Source organism: Phocoena sinus, chromosome 8, assembly GCF_008692025.1.
Source record: "Phocoena sinus isolate mPhoSin1 chromosome 8, mPhoSin1.pri, whole genome shotgun sequence".
Classification (NCBI taxonomy): Eukaryota; Metazoa; Chordata; class Mammalia; order Artiodactyla; family Phocoenidae; genus Phocoena; species Phocoena sinus.
The window spans coordinates 25,369,899-25,393,811 of NC_045770.1; the positions used below are offsets into that span (position 1 = coordinate 25,369,899).

General features: G+C 34.4%; 1 protein-coding gene across 1 annotated transcript in view; it reads right to left on the minus strand.

The window, feature by feature from the left end:
• Nucleotides 1–17,827: 17,827 nt before the first annotated feature.
• GUCY1A2 (guanylate cyclase 1 soluble subunit alpha 2) overlaps nucleotides 17,828–23,913 on the minus strand; it is a 409,166-nt gene continuing 403,080 nt past the window's right edge. The window contains exon 13 of the mRNA XM_032642081.1: nucleotides 17,828–18,286. Coding sequence (XP_032497972.1) covers nucleotides 18,079–18,286 — 208 coding nt within the window. The 3' untranslated portion in view covers nucleotides 17,828–18,078. The remainder of the gene's footprint in view (nucleotides 18,287–23,913) is intronic.

Consider the following 23,913-nt stretch of genomic DNA (forward strand, 5'->3'; position numbering starts at 1 on the left):
GTGCTTATGGGGCAAACTCCAGGATAGAGCATATCTTGGGTCACAAATCAAGCCTTGGTAAGTTCAATAAAATTGAAATCTTATCAAGTGTCTTTTCCAACCACAACGCTATGAGACTAGCTATCAATTACAGGAAAAAATCTGTAAAAAAAATACAAGCACATGGAGGCTAAACCATACACTACTAAATAACCAAGAGATCACTGAAGAAATCAAAGAGGAAATTAAAAAATACCTAGAAATAAATGACAATGAGAACATGACAAACCAAAACCTATGGCATGCAGCAAAAGCAGTTCTAAGAGGGAAGTTTATAGCAATACAATCCTACCTCCAGAAAGAAACATCTCAAATAACCAACCTAACCTTACACTTAAAGCAATTAGAGAAAGAAGAAAAAAAAAAAAACCTCAAAGTTAGCAGAAGGAAAGAAATCATAAAGATCAGATCAGAAATAAATGAAAAAGAAATGAAGGAAATGATAGCAAAGATCAATAAAATTAAAAGCTGGTTCTTTGAGAAGGTAAACAAAATTGATAAACCATTAACCAGACTCATCAAGAAAAAAAGGCAGAAGCCTCGAATCAACAGAGTTAGAAATGAAAAAAGAGAAGTAAAAACTGACACTGCATAAATAAAGGATCATGACCCATTACTACAAGCAACCATATGCCAATAAAATGAACAACCTGGAAGAAATGGACAAATTCTTAGAAAAGCACAACCTTCTGAGACTGAACCAGGAAGAAATAGAAAATATGAACAGACCAATCACAAGCACTGAAATTGAGACTGTGATTAAAAATCTTCCAACAAACAAAAGCCCAGGACCAGATGGTTTCACAGGCAAATTCTATCAAACATTTAAAGAGCTAACACATATCCTTCTCAAACTCTTCCAAAATATAGCAGAGGGAAGAACACACCCAAGCTCATTCTATGAGGTCACCATCACCCTGATACCAAAACCAGACAAAGATGTCACAAACAAAACTACAGGTCAATATCTCTGATGAACATAGATGCAAAAATTGTCAATGAAATAACTAGGAAACAGATTCCAACAGCACATTAAACGGATCATACACCATGATCAAGTGGGGTTTATCCCAGGAATGCAAGGATTCTTCAATATATGGAAATCAATCGATGTGGTAAACCATAAAAACACATTGAAGGAGAAGACCAAATAATCATCTCAATAGATGCAGAAAATGCGTTCAACAAAATTCAACACCCTTCTGTGATAAAAACCCTCCAGAAAGTAGCCCTAGAGGGAACTTACCTTGAAACAATAAAGGTCATATATGAAAAACACACAGCAAACATCATTCTCAATTGTGAATAACTGAAACCATTTCCTCTAAGATCAGGAACAAGACAAGTTTGTCCACTCTCACTACTATTATTCAACATAGTTTTGGAAGTTTTAGCCAGAACAATCAGAGAAGAAAAAGAAATAAAAGAATCCAAATGAGAAAACACGAAGTAAAGCTGTCACTGTTTGCAGATGACATGATACTATACAAAGAGAATCCTAAAGATGCTACAAGAAAACTACCAAAGCTAATAAATGAATTTGGTAAAGTAGTAGGATACAAAATTAATGCACAGAAATATCCTGCATTCCAATACACTAATGATGAAAAATCTGGAAGAGAAATTAAGGAAACACTCCCATTTACCATTGCAACAAAAAGAATAAAATACCCAGCAATAAACCTACCTAAGGAGACAAAAGACCTGTATGCAGAAAACTATAAAACACTGATGAAAGAAATTAAAGATGATAGAAACAGATGGAGAGAAATACCATGTTCTTGCATTGGAAGAATCAACATTGTGAAAATGACTATACTACCCAAAGGAATCTACAGATTCAATGAAATCCCTATCAAACTACCAGTGATATTTTTCACAGAGCTAGAACAAAAAAATTCACAACTTGTATGGAAATACAAAAGACTCCAAATAGCCAAAGCAATCTTGAGAAAGAAAAATACAGCTGGAGTAATCAGGCTCCCTGACTTCACTATACTGCAAAGCTACAGTAATCAAGACACTATGGTACTGGCTCAAAAACAGAAATGTAGATCGTTTAAACAGGATCGAAAACTCAGAGATAAACCCATGCACATATGGTCACCTTATTTTTGATAAAAGAGGCAACAATGTACAATGGAGGAAAGACAGCCTCTTCAATAAGTGGTGCTGGGAAAACTGGACAGCTACATGGAAAAGAATGAAATTAGAACATTACCTAACACCACACACAAAAATAAACTCCAAATGGATTAAAGACCTAAATGTAAGGCAAGACACTATTCAACTCTTAGAGGAAAACATAGGCAGAAGACTCTATGACATAAATCACAGCAAGATCCTTTTTGACCCATCTCCTAGACAAATGGAAATAAAATAAATAAATAAACAAACAAATGGGACCTAATGATACTTAAAAGCTTTTGCACAGCAAAGGAAAACATAAACAAGATGAAAAGACAGCCCTCAGAATGGGAGAAAATATTTGCTTACGAAACAACTGACCAAGGATTCATCTCCAGAATTTACAAGCAGCTCATGCAGCTCAATATCAAAACACAAACAACCCAATCCAAAAATAGGCAGAAGACCTAAATAGATATTTCTCCAAATAAGATATACAGATTGCCAACAAACACATGAAAGGATACTCAACACCACTAATCATTAGAGAAATGCAAATTAAATCTACAATGAGGTATCACCTCACACCTGTCAGAATGTTCATCATCAAAAAATCTAGAAAAAATAAATGCTGGAGAAGATGTGGGAAAAGGGAACCCTCTTGCACTGTTGGTGGGAATGTAAATTGGTGCAGCCACTATGGAGAACAGTATGGAGGTTCCTTTAAAAAGTAAAAATAGAACTACCATATGACCCAGCAATCCCACTACTGGGCATATACCCTGAGAAAACCATAATTCAAAAAGAGTCATGTACAAAAATGTTCATTGCAGCTCTATTTGCAATAGCCAGGACATGGAAGCAACCTAAGTGTCCATCGATATTTGAATGGATAAAGATGTGGCACATATATACAAATGGGATATTACTCAACCATAAAAAGAAACGAAATTGAGTTATTTGTAGTGAGGTGGATGGACCTAGGGTCTGTCATACAGAGTGAAGTAAGTCAGAAAGAAAAACAAATACCGTATTCTAACACATATATGTGGAATATAAAAAAAAAAAAAAACGGTTCTGAAGAACCTAGGGGCAAGACAGGGATAAAGACGTAGATGTAGAGGATGGACTTGAGGACACTGGCAAGGGGAATTGTAAGCTGGGATGAAGTAAGAGAGTGGCAGGACATATATACACTACCAAATGTAAAATAGATAGCTAGTGGGAAGCAGCCACATAGCACAGGGAGATGAGCTCAGTGCTTTGTGACCACCTAGAGGTGTGGGATAGGGAAGGTGGGAGGGAGATGCAAGATGGAAGGGATACGGTGATATACGTATACATATAGCTGATTCACTTTGTTATACAGCAGAACCTAACACAACATTGTAAGGCAATTATACTCCAATAAAAATGTTAAAAAAGGGCTTCCATGGTGGCGCAGTGGTTGAGAGTCCACCTGCTGATGCAGGGGACATGGGTTCGTGTCCCGGTCCGGGAAGATCCCACATGCCACGGAGCGGCTAGGCCCGTGAGCCATGGCGCATCTGGAGCCTGTGCTCTGCAACGTGAGAGGCCACAAGAGTGAGAGGCCCACATACCGCATAAAAAAAAAAAACAGTTAAAAAAGATAAGAATATATAGACTTCTCCTTTTTGGTATCATTTATTGATTTAAATATTTTATAAGTGACAGATTCCACTTATAAGGTAAATAAATCTGTGACTTAAACAGAGAGTTTTGTAATGAATTATGTAAACATAACACACAACTGTTATTTCCACTTTGTTTTATAAGAATCCCAGGTTCTTAATCACTCATTTTTCATATACAAATTTTCCTTGTTCTTCAGTTTGTAAATACAAAGACATTTTACATAATGAAACATGCTATTTACATACATCGTGCATAATTTAGAACAATTATAAATAAGCACAATCCAATGAATTAAAAGTAGTGTTACATTAAAAGTAAAGTACATACAGTGGATATTTTTAATTCTATAAGTGCTTACATACTTTTACACATACTAGTATTCTTAAAATTCTAATGAAATGAGGCATATTTTATCTTTTCAATCAGAAAAATGTTCTCTAAACTTATACTATTGAGTAAAGAAAAATATCTTAAAATATAATATGAAACACTGAATTAAAATTTTATAATTAATGGTACAGGTTTAAGAGATGCAGTCATCTTTGAAAAACAAAAAATAGCTTAACATTTCAAAATATATGCAATTTAACCATGCTTTATGGATATATTATTATGTATCATGATGATATGTGATAACATTGTAATTTAAGTTTGCAATAACTAGATTTTTAAAAGTAATGATTTACAAAGCATAATCTGATAATAAAATAGCAAATGCACCATATTGTTTACATTGCAAGCCAAACCAAAAATTTAGACCCATGAGATTACAGCAAATGAACTGGACAAAACATTAAAATAATTCAGGTATCTGGTTAAATAAAGCGTACCCCATGTAGAGGAAGTGAATGAAGGCCTAGCACGATATTACCATGTGTTTTTATTAAGTGGGTTGGGAAACCGATTTATTATTATATGGTACTGGAATGTTTGATGGAAATGCTTTGGCTATTTACCTTATACATTGAAATCAGGAAGCAAGTTTTTGTTTTTATTTGTCTTTATCTAAAGTACTGTTAGGGAAATGAGAACCTTTGGTTTTGTAAAATGGCTACTCACAGCTGAAGTGTCAGAATTCTGGTAGGTTGATTTTGAAATGAAGAATGATACGTATTATTTCTGGAATGCATTTAATTGGTACATTTTAAAAGCATAACGAGACAGCTTTGTCACTTGATTATCAAAGTCATAATGTAATTACAGGTAGTTGTTATAAAATTTTATAGTTTTTCCAAGGCAAATTTTTCAGGAAATTTGTTTTTCTTAAAGCTGTTAATTCAACTCTAAGAAAATCAGAAAGCCTTTTTGTCCATGGACAATTTTTCCATTTGAACCTAACATGACTTCCTTAGTAGTAATAAACTGCCATTATTATGTGACTCAATTTCCACACAGCTGGAATAATTTTTGCTTATCTCCAAATACTTGAGACAATGATTTTGTTATTTTTCCCAATCTAGGTCTTAGATATCAATTTAGTAAGAGGCAACAAAATAGAGGGAGAAAATGGGACTATGGCTCACAGCTGTTCAAATGTTATCTTAATTCTTCTTAATTTCTTCTGTTTTCCTCAACCATATCTCTTCCATTTTTACATTCATTATTGAAAACATTTCCCTCAATAAATAAAAATGGTAAAGGTATTGAAGTCATATTTCTTCATAAACAAGTATGAAGATTCTCTATCATTTCAAGACAAAGGTTTTCTTAACACTGAAAATCACAGGAAGAAAGTAATTTATATTTTCATAGGTGTCAATTTATAAGGAAGCTGCCTACTTTTTCACAATTTCAAAATAAATGTCAGTGTGGAATAAACAAAAGTTGATCAACATAGAAAGTCTTCCCTTTTGAAGTTTTAATTTTTCTGAATTTTTCATGTCCCTTCCTTTGACTGACTACCTGATTTGTTATAGTAGAAGATCCCTGAGGTGTATAACAAAGAAGTCCAAATGAGAAATAAGAACCAAAATTCAAATGTATTTGACTTACTGAAGCAAATCTTTCCAGAGAGAAAAAAGAAAGCTGTATTATTTCTACATAATTTTCTGTTAATGAATGCAAACCAATGTATACTTAAGTAGTTTGAATGTAATATTAATACACTAACATAAAAAAAGAAAAGAATAAAATTTTCAGTTTTAGAGATTAAAGATTGTTTAAATCTTGTTCAAGACTTGTTCAAATTATTGTAGTGCTAGGGGTATCAAAAATGAAAAACATACTCTTCCATCTTCCTCACTATTACACCTTTAAATAAGATATTTCACTTCTTTTCCACTACGAATCATATACTCTGCTAGAAATGATTGAATTTTCCCTGTTAAAAAAATGGTTTTGGATTTGGATTTGTAAATGGTTGATCCCTCAATATAGCTATCATAAAATGATCCAACCTGTGTTTTTGTATTTAGGAACATGGTAATTTGTTAATTCTAGTAAAAAATTTAAAACTGTCATTATAAACAGTGATCTGAATATATGCTAAAATCTAAAGACATAGAGCTAAGAAATTTGGAATACACTGTATATTGCTTTTTCAATACTGTAGACATAAAATTGATAGGAAACATTTTCAAATCCTTAAAAAAGAACCCAAAACACCATGCTATGCCAAACTGAGTTACAGAAGGGTATACAGGATGCAAGACAGTGCATTGGTCATCTATAGGTAAAGAGCCAGTAAAACCAAGTAGTAGTTGGTGTATTTACCTTATTGGGAAGTAGTTTTTAGAAAACAATTTCCCTACAGATAGAAGAAGTTTCTTTTCTATTTCAATCTTTAGCAGTCTGGTATCCAAGGAAAAAATTACTATATGAAAATAAGAGGATTTTCCCAAATTAAGATGTTTGTAGGGGCAAAAAATAGATTGTCCAAAAGGGGTGACCCTGATACTTCTTGAAAACATGTTTAAATTCAGTAAAAAAGAACAACATGTTATTTTTTAAAACATGTTTCTCTTAACTGATGAAACCTCTATAGATGCCAAGGTCTCAATTGTCTCAGTCATTTCTATACCCAAATTATCTATATCTAAATAGTCACCTTCTTTTCTTTACCTCATGAATCCACAAACTCTTCAATCATGAAGCCATAATAATAATATACTATTTTTCACATACTTCATAAGAAAAAGAAAGGAAAAAAAAGGAAGGAAGGAAGGAAGGAAGGGAGGGAGCGAGGGAGGGAGGAAGGGAGAAAGGGAGGGAGGGAGGAAATAAGGGGGAAGGAAGGGAGGGAGGATAGAAGGGAGGAAAAGAGGGAGGGAGAGATGGAAAAGAGAAGCTGAGGATGCTGACAAACTTAAGGGACTAATTAGTTTACTGCACATAAGGCCTATACTATGATAATACTAAATTAGATCATAAAGCAAATATTGATTAGAGACATAGTACCAAATTTTCCCAAAAGAAAACAAATTCTGCACTGATGGGCATATATAATGCAAGATTTTTTGCCCCTTTACATCTTTTTATTCTGATTAGCATATTTCTTAATTTTCTTGTTTGTTTTAACAAAGTCCTTACATGCTGAATTTTATGACATTCTATTATGTGTGAATACTGTGCTAAAAAAAAATCTATAATCAGTTAGCCTTACCATCTATTTTCAGCTTTCTTCTAGGTTAACAGGGTTGGCAAAGTGTGATTTTTCTGTCTCTTGTCATCTTTTTTGGTGTCTTTTTTTTTTTTTTTTAATTTATTTATTTATGGCTGTGTTGGGTCTTCGTTTCTGTGTGAGGGCTTTCTCTAGTTGTGGCAAGCGGGGGCCATTCTTCATCGCGGTGCACAGACCTCTCACTATCGCGGCCTCTCTCGTTGCGGAGCACAGGCTCCAGATGCGCAGGCTCAGTAATTGTGGCTCACGGGCCCAGCCGCTCCGCGGCACGTGGGATCCTCCCAGACGAGGGCTCGAACCCGTGTCCCCTGCATTGGCAGGCGGACTCTCAACCACTGCGCCACCAGGGAAGCCCCTGGTGTCTTTTTTGTTTGTTTGTTTGTTACAGTCCAGCTGAATCCAGCTGAAGTATTTCATATATGCTTATAAAATGGGTTACTTCCTATAGTCAGGTATTCATTTGCATTTTAGTAGGAGAATTTTTCTTTAGACAGGAAAAAAAAGTGTTTTTAAGGATTAGAAGAAAAAGCAATGAGTACTCACTATATCAGGTCATTGAGTTACATGACAAATGAGAGAGATGGATTATATAATTGCCTGGTAACATACTTGAAGCTAATTTAAGAGATAAGAATAATAATTTTGGATACCATTCACTAAAATTATCTTTGTACAACAAGAACAAAAATAAAGAATTTTCTAAAAATTCCTGAATTACTATAGATAATTATAAAGTTATCTAGTTTATCTAGACCTGCTTGGCTAGAATGAGATCTAACATAAGAATTAATTTCTTCTTCTTGATAATACTTTCTAGTCAAATAATAGAAAAGCAATTTATCTGAAACTTCAAGCCAAGGTTAGGCTCTGATTTTAACCTGGTGATTTATACCAATAAAATTTGGAGGGGGGATTTCCTGTTGTTGATAAACTATCTGGCCACTCCAACATGGAGTTTGCTTCACTTTAACTATGGAGAATTGAACTTTTTAAAAAAAGCTTATAAGTGGCAGGGGAATTTTAAGTGGTTATACACAAATATGTTTATACAGATCATCCCAGTCTCAGAAGAAAGCCATACTCTCTTGCCAACCTTGAAAGTTCGTGATATTGACCATAAAGGAATGCTTCTTGGGAGTCAATAAAAGTAGAATTGCTCTAGGAATTGAGGTTTCATTAAATATGGAAAGGCATAGCTTCTTTTTAGTCAGAAAATATGTAGGAATATTTATATTTATTGTTCAAAGGATATGAAGGTAAGTTTTTAGATTTTATTTAGAGAAGTTGAGATTCTTGCTTTAGATCATTTCATAGCCAAATGTGAATACAGTATACTTGTCTTTTATCCTTAACCCTTATATTATTAAAAACAGTTTTATTATTTTAAGTAAAAGAATATTGCCAAATTTCTAAACCATGGCTCAATGCCAAAATTTGTGACTTTGCCTTATTTATGACATCTTCTACATCTTTCCTGCAACAACTGGAAAACATAGAGAAAAAAATAATTGAAATGTAATTTATAATTCTTTGTTATCTCCAGGACATAAAACCTTAAGGAATCCATAACAAAATTATTATTCCTTTTCAGTGCTGAAGCACTTGATACCTTTAGAAAATTTTCAAAAGTCTTTAGCATTCTGAATTTCAGATATAAGTAAGTTGATTTTCAAGACAGCAAATCTTCGTCCCAAATTAGTTTCCTAACCGATAACTCTGATTAAAAATTGTTCAGGTTTGTTTATTCCTTTTAAAATTTCTGTTCTAAACAAACTCTGCTAGAATTAACTAGCTACATATAAGTAAAACATCTTTGAATGATGATTAGAGACTACTTAACCTCTTAATTTTAAAAGACTAGGAGTACATCTTCATCTCTCCCACAGAATACCATCAAATGCTGTGGGGTAACTCTCTCCCCAGTTCCATTTCTCTGGAACATCCCAGAATAAGATGGATAGGCCTGGAGTCATAAAGTCTTTTATCTACTCAAGTTGAGCACTTGTTTTGCTTGCAGCTGAAGCCCAGTTTGAGAACAATGTGAAGAAGAATATGGAATAGAGTATAGCCCCCCAAAGCCATTTTACAGATGTTAGTATACAGAATATTTCTCATTCTTTGTGATTAAATTTTCCAACTAGGGAATGATATAATTTCTATAATGTCAGAACAAAAAAATGATGTATAAAATGAAATTGTATTCTTCTCACGGAATGTTAGCTCAGCCAGCATGCTATAAAAGGAAAAAAAAAAGTTTTGTTTTAATATCACTTGAACACCTATAGTCTGTTCTTTTGTGCTAATTTTAGCAGGCTTTTCTGTGACATACAGAGGGGCTGGTATTTGGTCTTCTTTGTTCCTTAAGTCCAGATGTTCTCACATTTTCATTTACCTTCAGCACTGTAACCAAGACTAGTTCTATATGCCACCTTCAGAGAGTTTCTATATATAGCTTTGTGAGTTTCTAATCCCTGTTTCACTGATGTGTGCCCCTGCTGAGAGGTTGCTGCTACCTCCTAAGAAAACTGAAAATAGCTCATGAGGGATTTTTTTTCTTTTCTTTTTAAAATAAAAATGAGCAAATAAGTCATTTGGCTTTCACTAAACTACATGTGTCTATTATGAAAACTGCTTCCCTTTAGGAGTATATATACTTTCACAAAGAAAAAAGTTAAATCTCTTTGCTCAATCTCATCTAAATTTCCTGCTCATCCCACCCCCTCCATCTGTCCCTGTGTTCTGAGTCTGATGTGTAACTGCCAGGCAGCAAAATGGGAAGAATTGTCTTTAAAGAGTGCGGGGGTGTGAAGAAGAAATTTTGTACAATTTTAATTTTACCCCAACTAATACATTACTGTCCTACTTATATTTAATTATACTTAATAGCCCACAGTAAAAATTCATTTAGTAGAATCCCTTCTTTATCTCCAACTAGCCAAAAGGTCACAGAGGAAGATTAAATATAAACCAATTCCTTTATTTGTAAAAATATGTATCAAAAGAATTAGAAACAAGCTACTACTTAGGCTTGCCATTTAGTTTTTCTTGTCTCTTCTGCTTTCAAATAATAAGCAATAGCACTTAAGTCTAATATTAAGAGTGGTCTGATCAGCAACTAGATGAATTAACTGAGAAAATAGATTCACTATAATTTAATGGATTCAAATTAAGTATTTTTTATTATTTATTAACAAAAGCATGCTTATTAGGGGTTAAGCATACAATGATATACATAAAGATGACTGTCAAATGCTTTCTCAGTGGGAAAAAAAACCACTTTCTCAGTGACTCAACAACCCTGTTTGATTTTTATAGGAGAATTTTATAAATTGTGGGTAGGAGGATGTTAAGTTTTGCTGTTGGTAATAGGAAGGTAAAATACTAGCAAACCCACCTACGACTCTAATTGTGTTCAGATTCAAGATTAGAAGAGAGTTTAAACATCTAGGCAATAATAGGAACTGTAATCTTATTTAGAGGCTTAGGAATGGATTCTAAGCTTTATGATTTTGCTAAATAATAATCAGATGATTAGAAGTACCTCAGTGTATCATAAATTTACTAGTTAATTTTAACTGTAATCCTAATTCATGATTCTAAATGATGGAGGAGTAATTTAATTATTAAAGGACTGATTATTATTGAATGTGCCACATTTGATTAAAATTATATTTTAAGGAAAGTAAAAATATGAATTATTCATTTCAAAACCTGCAAGCTTTAGTGGTATCATCAAAATGGATGAGAAGGACAGGTTATTTCAAATATGACTACATAATGATTTTCAGACATTTTAAAATTATACTACAGATGAATTTCAACCAATCACATTCTGAGAGCCAAAATAGTATTGTACTTACTAAACATTTGCCATCACAGAGAACAGTGATGATAATTCTTTTTATCTTTAATCTTTCATCATCTCAGACCTTATCAAACCAACAGTAGAATTAATTAACTTGTCCCAAGATGCATCTGTATTTTTGCCAAGCCTACTCTCGATCAGCTTATCCAACCCATACTATACTTTTGCTCATTTATCTATCCTTAAATACTCTTATTTACTATATACTACAAAGATCTGAAAATCTGGGCAACAATACATACACAATCTTTTGAAAGGAATAGAAATCATATTATGATAGGTATCAATAATTATACATCAGAAACAATCTGATCAAAATATATTAATTACTTCATAGCATGTGTGCAAATGGAGGACTTGTGAGAGAAATTAAGCATGTTGTCTGCTCAGATAATTTTTATCTATCACTTGCTGCTCATTTTACTGCAGTAGAATGGTGAATATCTTTTAAAAGTCCACACTACCTATATTATTGCTTATATAAAACATGTCTCTGTTTCCCTAAGGGTTCTATGAAGTGCACAGAAGTGCAAGTTTCATATGGCATCATCATCATGGCTTAGATTATTGCTTGAAAGGTTGTTATAAGATATTGCTAGGAAATAAGTTTTAGATGAATGTACAATTCAATGAGAAAAGTACAGGGTTAGACTAAGTATGAAGTTGGTGATGTTTCAAACATAAAAATTTGGGAATAAGGCTGTCACTTTGACATTTGCTTCTCTGTCCAAACGTTCATAGTTCATATCTTGTTGGTAAGGATCAACAAATATTGTGATGTACTGCACAGCTCTGGCAGTAACTAAGAAAGTTATACTGTACCTAGTATGTCTAATAGCCCTATAGTGAGCAATATTCATCCCTCAGGCTTATCAGTGTTGATTTGAAGCTTGAAGACTTATGCTCAAAAAGCAGACTATAAATTTGAAACCAAAGCTAAAATTAAAACTTGTGAAAGAAATAACGTGATTAAGCCTGGAGTATTTAGCTTTTCAAAATAAGTATGAATGAAATAATATATTTCTATCTTAGTCAACTTGCATTTATTCCTAGTAATTGGGATTATTTGAATATTCTTCATTGATTCCCAAATCTGGCTGTATATTAGCATTACCTAGAGTGATTTTCTAAATACAGATTCCTAGGCCTCCACCTGCGATCTACCGAATCCAAATCTCTGAAGGTAACGTCCAGTAATTTGTGTCCCTAAGGTAGTCAGATACTGCCAAGCTTCCTAAAGTAGTCAGGTACTGCCAAGCTGATGAGTTGAACAATTGAACAGGATCATTTCTTAATAAGGATGGAATTGGCAATGAGGCACATGGCTGAAGCTATGGTCTGGTCACAACACAATAGAAATAAGACACAGGAACTTCCCTGGTGGTCCAGTGGTTAAGAGTCTACCTTTCAATGCAGGGGATGTGGGTTCAATCCCTGGTCAGGGCACTAAGATCTCACATTCTGTGGGGTAACTAAGCCCACGTGCCACAACTAGAGAGAAGGCCGTGTACTGAAACTACTGAGCCCGAGCACTCTGGAGCCTGCACGCCTCAACAAGAGAAGCCCGCGTGCCACAACGAAGACCTAGTGCAGCCCAAATTATAAAAAAGAAAAATAAATAAATAAAGACACAAACTTTACTTCTCTACATCCCAAGTCCTTCCAAAATGTCACTCCTTTTAATCATGTAATATCTACATTCAACACACACACAAACACACACATACACAGAATATTTATTACTTTGTAAAACTAAAACTATCCTACAACATAAGATTAGCTGTGATTCTTTCTGTTTATAAATGTATCAATTACTTTTTTTAATGAAAGGAAGAAGGAAGGAAAGAAGGAACAATGACTTTTATGAAAGGAAAAAGGAAGGAAAGAAGGAACAAAGGAAGGAAGGAAACAGAAAGGTGACAGGAAAATAATACTTAGGTTTCAACTGTTTGAATCAAGTGTGAGGAAGGAATTTTGCACACTATCTCAAAATGCTCTGACAAAATTTATGTTAATCTGTGTATAATATCAGTGTCTGTTCTTCATTTACCACTGTGAGGAGCCTTAAATTGAGTCCACAGCTGGGGTCAGTTTATCCATTTAACAATATAATTCTTTCAATCATGTTAACACAATTTATGTGTATGTTCAATTAGCTGGTTGCAAATTAAGTGTATTCATATAAAGAGCTATGCTTAAAGAATCATCACTAAAACTTTAATAATTAAGGCTCTGGGGCATCATGTTTTTCAGGTTATATCTAATAAGATATGCTTATAGAAGCCTCTGAAATGACATAATTTTTGTAGCTGAAGATCTATAGTTTAATAATAGAAATACCTAGGCTACAATATGGGGCTTGGTTCTCGGACTTGAGTTTCTAGGTACTGTTGGCTGAAAGACATCTGGTGCCCTCCAGAGCCTATTCAGAGCCATGTGTAACTCATTCTGAAGGAACATTTACTGAGGTTGTACTAAATGCTTGGAGGCAGATAGCATTTTGAAGAAAGCAGAGAGAAGCTACAGATGTAAGCAATGCCCTAGCACAACTGAGAATGGTTAGTTCACTTCAGCAGTGCTTTGTTACTTGGGCCTAGAGTTGTGTGGGTCTTGCAATCTGCCTGAAACAGGCATCAACAACTCTTTCTATGACCATGTTAGGTTCAGTGCTACAGAGAGAATGGTGTTTGACAGAACCAAACTTGACTTGGTGAGATGGTTTCCAGTGACAGTATAGAGTAGGAGAAGGTCTGGGCATTGGTTAACTTGTGCTTAAAATGCATGACAAGATGTATAAGTTTTACTCTCTGCTCTGATGATCCATAAACTTGCCCTCAGCAAGTCAGGAACCCAAGGAGCCTTCAAAAAATATATTTAATAATGGTGATAATCTTGAGCTCCCTCTTCATACCTCACAACCTCAAATATACCATTTCAACTGGTATCAATATGATTCTGTAGGAAAAATACAGCCTGGCAGTTTTCCAAATTCTCTGTGATTTTGCCTTTTGTATCTATCAATTTAATTTTGCTTTATTGCTTAACTCTTTGGAGGAATTCACCAGATTAAGACTTCCTGCGCTTGTAAATGAGATTTTGCTTTATTTGTTGTCCTATTTTGTTCTGTTTTTCCTGGAGAGGCATACAATTTTGCACTTTCACAATAAAACACTATGTTCCTGTTACTATTGTCACTGGATAAGAACAGTGTGAGACCCCGAGAGTTCATATTTGAAGCACTGAATCCACAAACCCACTCTCAAGTCTCAGGCATCAGTGCCTGTCTCAGAGTCACAATAGGTCATACACAGCTCACTGGATTCCACACATAATGAAGTGTTAAAAGGGAAATCAAAACTATTTGAAATACAAAAGAAGAGATGAATATCAAGGCAGATTTTAGACAGTTGGACCAAACTGTTAACTAGAAGCTGTTTCTTCTTTCCCTTCTCTACCTAACACTACAAAGCCAAGAGCCCCAACTATATGTGTTCTTCAGGCATTGAGTATTATTCTTTTTATTATGGCTGTTACCTATTTATTAAGGTGCACATACTGTGTAGTATATTTTGGGTACATATGGGGGTTTCTGACTTCGTTATATAACTCATTCATTTGTAAACAATGACATTCTCTCCATCAAAATGATACTGATGCCAGCATGAATCTTTGGTACTGATGGCTAGTCATAAAGTAATTTCTTCAAATCAGTTGCTGGAAAGAATACTGAATCAGAGGGTCTATATGTGCCAAATTGGATCTTAAAGTATCCATTTTAGAGTGGGTTAGAGCCATTTCCTCAATTAAATAACGCTTGATTTCTAAAGGGACATCCATTTAAATTCCATTTAATCTGCCATGCTAAAATGCATGATGTATGTTAATAGTTTGTACATGAGAATACTGTATAGATATTAGTCAAATGAAATACCAACAGCCACCCATTATTACAATCAAAATTCCTAATGGAGGATACATGTATTGTACTCTATAGGACATATAAAAATGCAATGCTTTTTCACAGCCTCTAAATTCTATGACTGCAGCTAGAATGAAATGCCATTTTATACCGTATTTTGCAAATACATGTAGGAAGTGTAGCTATAATAAGTCAACTGTACTAGGTTGGCAAAATGGTAATAGATCAGACCATTGCCTCAGACTATACCTTCAAAGATACATCTAGATTATATTCTATGAAAAATGTAGTTTACATCCTGTTTGTGATATTTAATAGATCTCTGGCATATTCATTGTGACATTTGTGACAATGTAAATAGCTACTCTTCTCCAAGTAAAATCATATAAACTAAGAAAGAGCTTATTTTTCTGACAAATTGAATGTATATACAATTCTTATCCCAAACCCTATCACCAAGTACTAGATAATGAAGTGGATTGTCAAGGATGCTTTTAAAATATGCTTCCCACGGGTATTTTTAAGTATGGAGAGAATAACCATGTGTTTAGAATAGTTGCTTAGACAAATCTTTACAAAAAGTAGAGAATTAGATTGGATGATTCCTGGAAGTTCCTTTCAGCCTTATGGTTAAAAAACACATTGTTTATGATTAAAACACATAATTTACTATATCACAATAAGCTTAACTTACTGTGCAGAATAAGCATACATGACTTCAGTGAGTTTGGTTCTCTCCCCATGCTCCTGTGCTATAAGAAGCCCACCAGCATAGCTGAGGTATTTCCTATTCTTAGCAGGAGGGTTGAAGTGCTCCCAGAGCCTGTTCTTTCTACACTGACAGTAAGCCTACCCTCTATTCCCTGTGAAAGAAGTGAGTTAATCTCTCAGCCCCCTAAAGAAATTCTTTTGTGGGTAATTATTCCCATGAGAGAACCTTGTCCTCAGCCTCCACAGCCTCCTATAAACACCCTGGCCTTCTTGCCCACATGTGGTTAAAAACAGAAACCTAGACCCAAGGAAGGGAGGGACAGGCAAGGATTCAGGTCTAGGTCCTGTTTCCACATGCAAAGTGTTGCATTAGTGTCCTCTTAAGCCCCAGAGAGAGAACAGAGTTCAACAATTATAAAAATGATCACCATTATAACAAATAATCTGCAATCTAAAAATATTTTCTAGTTGTATACTTAGAGAACTTAAAAACACTAATTAATCCTCACAGACTACATTGGACACTAGTTAATCTGTTACTTAACTGAGTTATTTCATAACCAAATTCTAATGCAGCCAAAATCCCTAACCAGAAAAAGTATATTGTATTCAGTAGACATAAGCTACCAATGAGTGTACCTATCGGAGTAAGAAAATGGCCACCACAAGGTTTCAAGGAAACAAATGTTTCCAACTCATTAACCTCAAGAGAAACTTAGATTCTATATCTGATCCAAAATAAGAAACCCTGGACACACTGTGTTCCTAATTTCAGGGTGAGTCTGTAATAATATTTTCATGCACTGTTACTTAATGGGAACAGGTTTTCATTTAGCAGAACAAGCAATGGAAGCCTATCTGTAACTTTGGTGATTACTAGGTCTGAAGGTTAGACATACTTCAGTGTTAATGAAGGTGATTCACTGAATTTAAAAGCCACATCAAATAAACTGCAGAAGAATATTTAAAAAAATCTCAAATCCATAAAGTACAGTTTTTTTCCTTGTTTTTATTATGAAAGAATAAACAATGTTCTTGGCAAAATATCCTACACCTTTTTCTCACTAATGCCAGTATCTAGTGATTTGCTCCCATGAGGGGCAGTTAGTCCTTAGGAAGCATCCGTTGAAGAAGGTGACAGGGGCAGGGGGGTGGACTTACATGTCATTTAGTAGGATGTTGTTTATTAGAATTTAGCACATTGTAAAAACTACCTATATTTAGAAGTGCTAAGTTGAAAGGGTGTAATGTAGCAAATCATTTTATTTTCACTGATATTTCTTAGAAGATAGCAAAAAGACCTTTCTTTAATCTTGGTTACAGATACATACATTTGCTATTAGGAAATGCCATTTCCTCTGGATTCTATGCTACATTAATCAAATCTAAAAGCTATATTTACTAAGCAAATATACTATGCTTTCTCAGCATCTGAAATCCTAGGTTATGTGTATTTTCAATCTAATCACTTATCTCTCTAAATAAGTGAAACTATATTCAATTAATATGTTGGAATTACATAATATACCAACTATACAGTAGCAGATTGTGAAAATCTAATAATGCTGTGTGAAATTATCTAGAAGAGATATGTATAAAAATAGGTAATATCCCTAAAATATCTTGCCAAGTTACAGTTTTTCCTGCTGGGAAGTTTACCACACTGCCATGATATATGTATGAAATGTCTGTTCAGAAAAACAAAATTAGAAAATATTCCTTTCATACCCACTCACTAAATATAGGAATATTTAATCAAAACTGGCTCTCAAAAGTGATACAAATATATAGAGAAAGATAGCTGTATGTGTGACAAACAAGAAAGCATGGAATCTATTTATTGGTTAGTTTTGAAAGGGGCCTCACACTTGTATTTAATTAAAATACATATATATATTATACATAATATATATATGACCAAAAACACTCATAAGAATGAATACATCTTATTTCCCCTTTGCCCTCCAGTTTTTTATTGACAGTCATCACCCTCCTTTTTCTAGGATTATTGCCTGACATAACAGAAATTCCACTGCTTTTTCTCCACAGAGCAGTGAAAGATAAACAATCTTTCCATTCTCCTGTCATGATCCATGTTCTGGGCTTGTGCTTTTTGGAGGAGTCTTTGATCTGTAGCAGGTCTCAGAGGCTTGTCTCCCGGAGGAACATTGTGCCAATGTTGTAGGAAACTTTTTTTATTCTCGATGAAGAAAGAGAAGGCTTTGGCTGCTTAGGACCAGTTCTTACCTCCAGGAAATAGCAGACCCCAGAGATTTCCTTTGGAAAGTTGTCTGGAAGCTCTTCACGGGACCGAGGAATGAATGTGAAACTTTCTTCTCGTTTTAATAATCTAAGAAGAAAATATATAATGTGAATCATATGGGCAGGTGAGATGAGAAAAAAATGGACACAAATTTTAAAGACTCAGGAAGCCTATCAATGACTGAGCTCATATTAAATGCCTTCATTCTTTGTAGAGATGTGGCCTTCATTACATTCCAAATACTAGGAAATATTATTTCTCAGGAGAAAATACCTTCACGCTATAATAATAATTTTAAAAAAGCAAAGTTGTTCTTGGTGCTACTGGAAAATATTTGTTCAAAGTTGATTTTTTTTCCTAAACAAAAGGCTAAAGGAACTGCATAAAACAAGTTTTTATTCAAACATGCAGGATTTAGTCTTTCTGTTTTAAAAATCTGCCAATTCTGGAGCACTCCTTTAATGTTTTGTAGACTCTCAATAAGATTTAAATCCTATGTGTCATACACATAAATCAAGTTTTTAGCTTTGTAGAACAACAGTCATAATTCCATGTTTCTGTGATATCTGGTTACTGATTTCTAACAATACATATTTTCTAAACTCACATTTAGAAAATATTTGTTTGTCATTTATTTGTCAAACAGCTTGACTCTTCCCATCCAGTCATAGTTTCTAAACTCACATTTAGAAAGTATTTGTTTGTCATTTATTTGTCAAACAGCTTGACTCTTCACTTCCAGTCATAGTTAAAGACAATTTTCTAGTACACTAATACTGGAGATTTATGCTTGTCCAGTTCCGTAAAATGTTCAGTTTGATAGCTGTATCTAAAAAAGTGGTCCAGCAATTCAATTTAATTCAACAACTTTTATGGGCTGCTTCTTATTGCCCTAGAAAAATCTCCTAGATTCTGTTGTGAATATAATAAGTAGAACACAGCAAGCTTAAAGTTTTTTCAAAAGAGATAGACACAGAGAATAAAAGAAAAAGAAAATAAAAACTGAATAAGCAAACAAAAGCCACAGTAATATAAAAGTAATATAAAACAATAGGCTAGATGCCATAAGAAAGGTGAATCCAAAAAGGTGTTGAAGTCCAGAGAGGGAAAAAGTTTACAGTGGGATGACCACTAAACCTTCATGGATGAGATGGTACTTAAAGATGGGCAGAATTTCAACAAGTGAATATGGAGAACAACATAATCAAAGGTTTAGATACAAGAAAATTATGATCAGGATCAACATGTTTCCAACTATTGGATACCATTATAGAATGAGGTAAGAGTGAGAGTTAAGGCTGAAGCAGTAGGTTAAGACAAAATTTTGAAGTCCAAAACTAAACGTTTAGACTTTATTTGGAAGGCACAGTGGAGCCAAACTTATCACTTTTTCCCTAAAAACAATTCATTTTCCTAAGACAGGTAAATGTTAATAGCAAGTCCAAGTTATTCAGGATAAGAGATGGGTTGGGGGTGAAAGGAACCATTATGACAGAGAAAAGGCAAAGTCAAAAAGTCAGTGAGTGGCAGGAGAATAAACAATGTTTGAAAAATGTAAGACCATTGCACAAGCAATGATAATCATCTTTACACTAAAGAGAAAAAAGAATCATTCCTTGTCAAAAGTTCTTAATGGATAAAAATATTATCTGAAAATAACAGTTGGTAATACTAAGAATTCTTATAATGTGAGCAATCTATATTTACCCTTATGAATGACTGTTGTAGTATTTTGCATTGTAAAAGATTTTTAAAAGATTTTATTCTTACTTGCTCTGTTTATTTATTTAATTTAATTTTTATTTTATATTGGGGTATAGTTGATTTACAATGTTGTGTTAGTTTCAGGTGTACAGCAAAGTAGTTCAGTTGTACATATACATATATCCATTCTTTTTCAGATTCTTTTCCCTATACTGGTTATTATAGAATATTGAGTAGTTCCTTGTGCTATAGAGTAGGTCCTCGCTGATTATCTATTTTATGTATAGTAGTGTATAGATGGTAATCTCAAACTCCTAATTTATCCCCGTGCCCCATCTTTCTCCTTTGGTAACCAGAAGTTTGTTTTAGAAGTCTGTGAGTCTGTTTCTCTTTTGTAGATAAGTTCATTTGTATCATATTTTAGAGTCCACATATAAGTGATATCATATGATGTTTCTTTCTCTGACTGACTTCACTTAGTATGATAATCTCTAGGTCCATCCATGTTGCTACAAATGGCATTATTTCATTCTTTTTTAATGGATATTCTATTTTATATATGTACCACATCTTCTTTATCCATTCCTCTATTGATGGACATTAGGTTGCTTCCATGTCTTGACTATTGTAAATAGTGCTTCAATGAACATTGGGGTGCATGTATCTTTTTTTTTTTTTTTTTTTTGCGGTACACAGCCCTCTCACTGTTGTGGCCTCTCCCGCTTGCGGAGCACAGGCTCCGGACGCGCAGGCTCAGCGGCCATGGCTCACGGGCCCAGCCGCTCCGCGGCACGTGGGATCCTCCCAGACCGGGGCACGAACCCGAGTCCCCTGCATCGGCAGGCGGACTCTCAACCACTGCGCCACCAGGGAAGCCCCGCATGTATCTTTTTGAACTAAGGTTTTCTCCAGATATATGCCCAGGAGTGGGACTGCTGGATTATATGGTAGTTCTATTTTTAGTGGTTTAAGGAACCTCCATACTGTTCTCCACAGTGGTTGTACCAATTTACATTCCCACCAACAGTGACTGAGGGGTCCGTTTTCTCCACATTTTATTTTTTTGTTTGTTTTGTTTTGGTTTTTTTTTCGGTATGCGGGCCTCTCACTGCTGTGACTTCTCCCGTTGTGGAGCACAGGCTCCGGACGCGCAGGCTCAGCGGCCATGGCTCACGGGCCCAGCTGCTCCGCGGCATGTGGGATCTTCCCGGACCGGGGCACAAACCCGTGTCCCCTGCATCGGCAGGCAGACTGTCAACCACTGCACCACCAGGGAAGCCCTTCTCCACATTCTTGCAAGCACTTGTTATTTGTTGACATTTGGATAATAGCCATTATGACAGGTGAGAGGTGATATCTCATTGTGGTTTTTCCTTTTTAAAAACTTCCAATTGACCATTCCTTTAAAAATATTACACAGTGATTATATAAACTTGGGATATAGGTAAATGAGTCTCATTCTAACATTTCAACATTCTTTCAATTAGCTTATCTCATTTATCCACATAATGTAACTCCATGCAAAGTCTAAACATGCTCTTCTCTGACAAATTTATGGAGGGTAAAATTGAGTCCAGAGTAAGATAGAGTGCTTTGCTAGTGGGAGCAGTAAGACAGTGTTGGCACTGAAAGTAGAGTCCAGACCTGTTAACTCCTAGTCAAATTTAGTACTACAATAAATAATAAAGCTACACTAAGATAGTTTTTATTTCTTCCAGTGTTATTGACATATAATTGACATACAGCACTGTATAAGTTTAAGGTGAACAGTATAGTGGTTGGACTTACACCATGAAATAATTACCACAATAAGTTTAGTGAACATCTCATATAAATACAAAGTTAAAGAAACAGAAAAACTTTTTTTTCTTGTGATGAGCACTCTTAGGGTTTACTCTCCTAACAACTTTCATATATAACATACGGCAGTGCTAATTACATTTTTCATGTTGTACATTACATTCCCAGTACTTATTTACTTTATAACTGTTAGTTTGTATCTTTTGACTACATCCATCTAATTCCTGCTTCCTCCACTCCTCTCTGGTAAAACCACAAATCTGATCTCTTTTACTGTGTTTGTTCACTTTTGAGGTATATTTGACCTACAACACTATGTTAGCTCCTGTCATACCCAGTAGTGATTTGATATTGCTATACATTTCAAAATAATCACCATGATAAGTATAGTTAACATATGTCATTATACAAAGATATTACATAATTATTGACAATATTGCCCACCCACACTGTACATTTCATAATCATAACTCATTTATTCTGTAACTAGAAGTTTGTGCATCTTAATCTCCTTCAAGTATTTCTCCTCCCCCCAACAAACTCCTCTCTGGCAACCACCTGTTTGTTCACAGTATACATAATGCTGGTTTTGTTTTGTTATATTCAGTCATTTGTTTTGCTTTTTAGCTTCCACATAAAAGTGAAATCATACAGTATTTGTCTTTCTCTCTCTGACATTTCATATAGCATGATACCTTCTAGGTCCATCCATGTTGTCCCAAATGGCAGATTTCATTCTTTTTTATGGCTGAGTAATGTTCCATTGTACGCATATGCCATATCTTCTTTATCCATTCATTCATTGATGGGCACTGAGGTTGCTTCCATATTTTGGCTATTGTAATAAAACTGCAGTGAACATAGAGGTGCATGAATCTTTTCTTATTAGTGTTTTTGTTTTCTTCAGATAAACATCCAGGAGTGGAATTTCTGGGTCATTTGATAGTTCTATTTTTAATTTTTTGAGGAATTTCCATACTGTTTTCCATAATGGCTGCACCAATTTACATTCCCTCCAACAGTGATTTAGGGTTCCATTTTCTCCACATTCTTGGAAGGACTTGTTATTTGTTGATATTTAGATAATAGCCATTCTGAGAGGTGTGAGGTGATATCTCACTGTGATTTTTATTTGCATTTCCCTGATGATTAGCATCTTTTCCTTTGCCTGGTGGCCATATGTATGTCTTCTTTAAAAATGTCTACCTAGGTCCTCTCCCAGATTTTAAACTGTGTTTTTGTTTTGTTGATGTTGAGTTGTAAGTGTTCTTTGTATATTTTGGATATTAACCCTTTTTGGATAAATGGTTTGCAAATATCTTCTCCCATTCAGTAGAGAGCTTTTTTATTTTGTTGATAGTTTCCTTTGTTGTGCAAAACTTTTTAGTTTGATGTAGTCCCATTTGTTTATTTTTGCTTTTGTTTCCCTTGCCTAAGGACACATGTCCAAAAACATATTGCTAAAACCAATGACAAAAAGCATATTAGCTAAGTCTTCTTCTAAAAGTTTTATAATTTCAAGTCTTATATTTAAGTCTTTAATCCATTTTGATTTTACTTTTCATATGGTGTGAAAAATTAGTCCAATTTGATTCTTCTGTTCAGTTAACCAACACCATTTATCTTTTCCACATTGTATTTTCATTCTTCTTTTTTGTAGATTAATAGACCATATGACTGTGGGCTTAATTCTGGGCTCTTTATTCTGTTCCATTGACCTTTGTGTCTGTTTTCTGCCAGTACCATACTGTTTTGAATTACTGTAGCTTTGTAGTATGGTTTAAAATCAGGGAGCCTGATACCTCCAGCTTTGTTCTTTTTTCTCAAAGTTATTTTGGTTATTCTGGGTCTTTTGTATTTCCATACAAATTTTAGAATTATTTGTTCTAGTTCTGTGAAAAATGTCATTGGTATTTTGATAGAAATTACATTGAATCTGCAGACTGACTGAGTACCATTGTCATTTAACAATATCAGTTCTTCCAACCCGTAAGCATTATATATTTTTCCATCTGTGTCATCTTCAATTTCTATTCTCAGTGTCTTATAGTTTTCTGAGTACGGATCTTTTTCCTCCTTAGTTAGATTTATTCTTAAGTATTTTATTCTTTTTGATACAACTGTAAATGGGTTTGTTTTATTAATTTCTATTTCTGACAATTTGTTTTTAGTGTATAGAAATGCAACTGATTTCTGTATATTAATTTTGT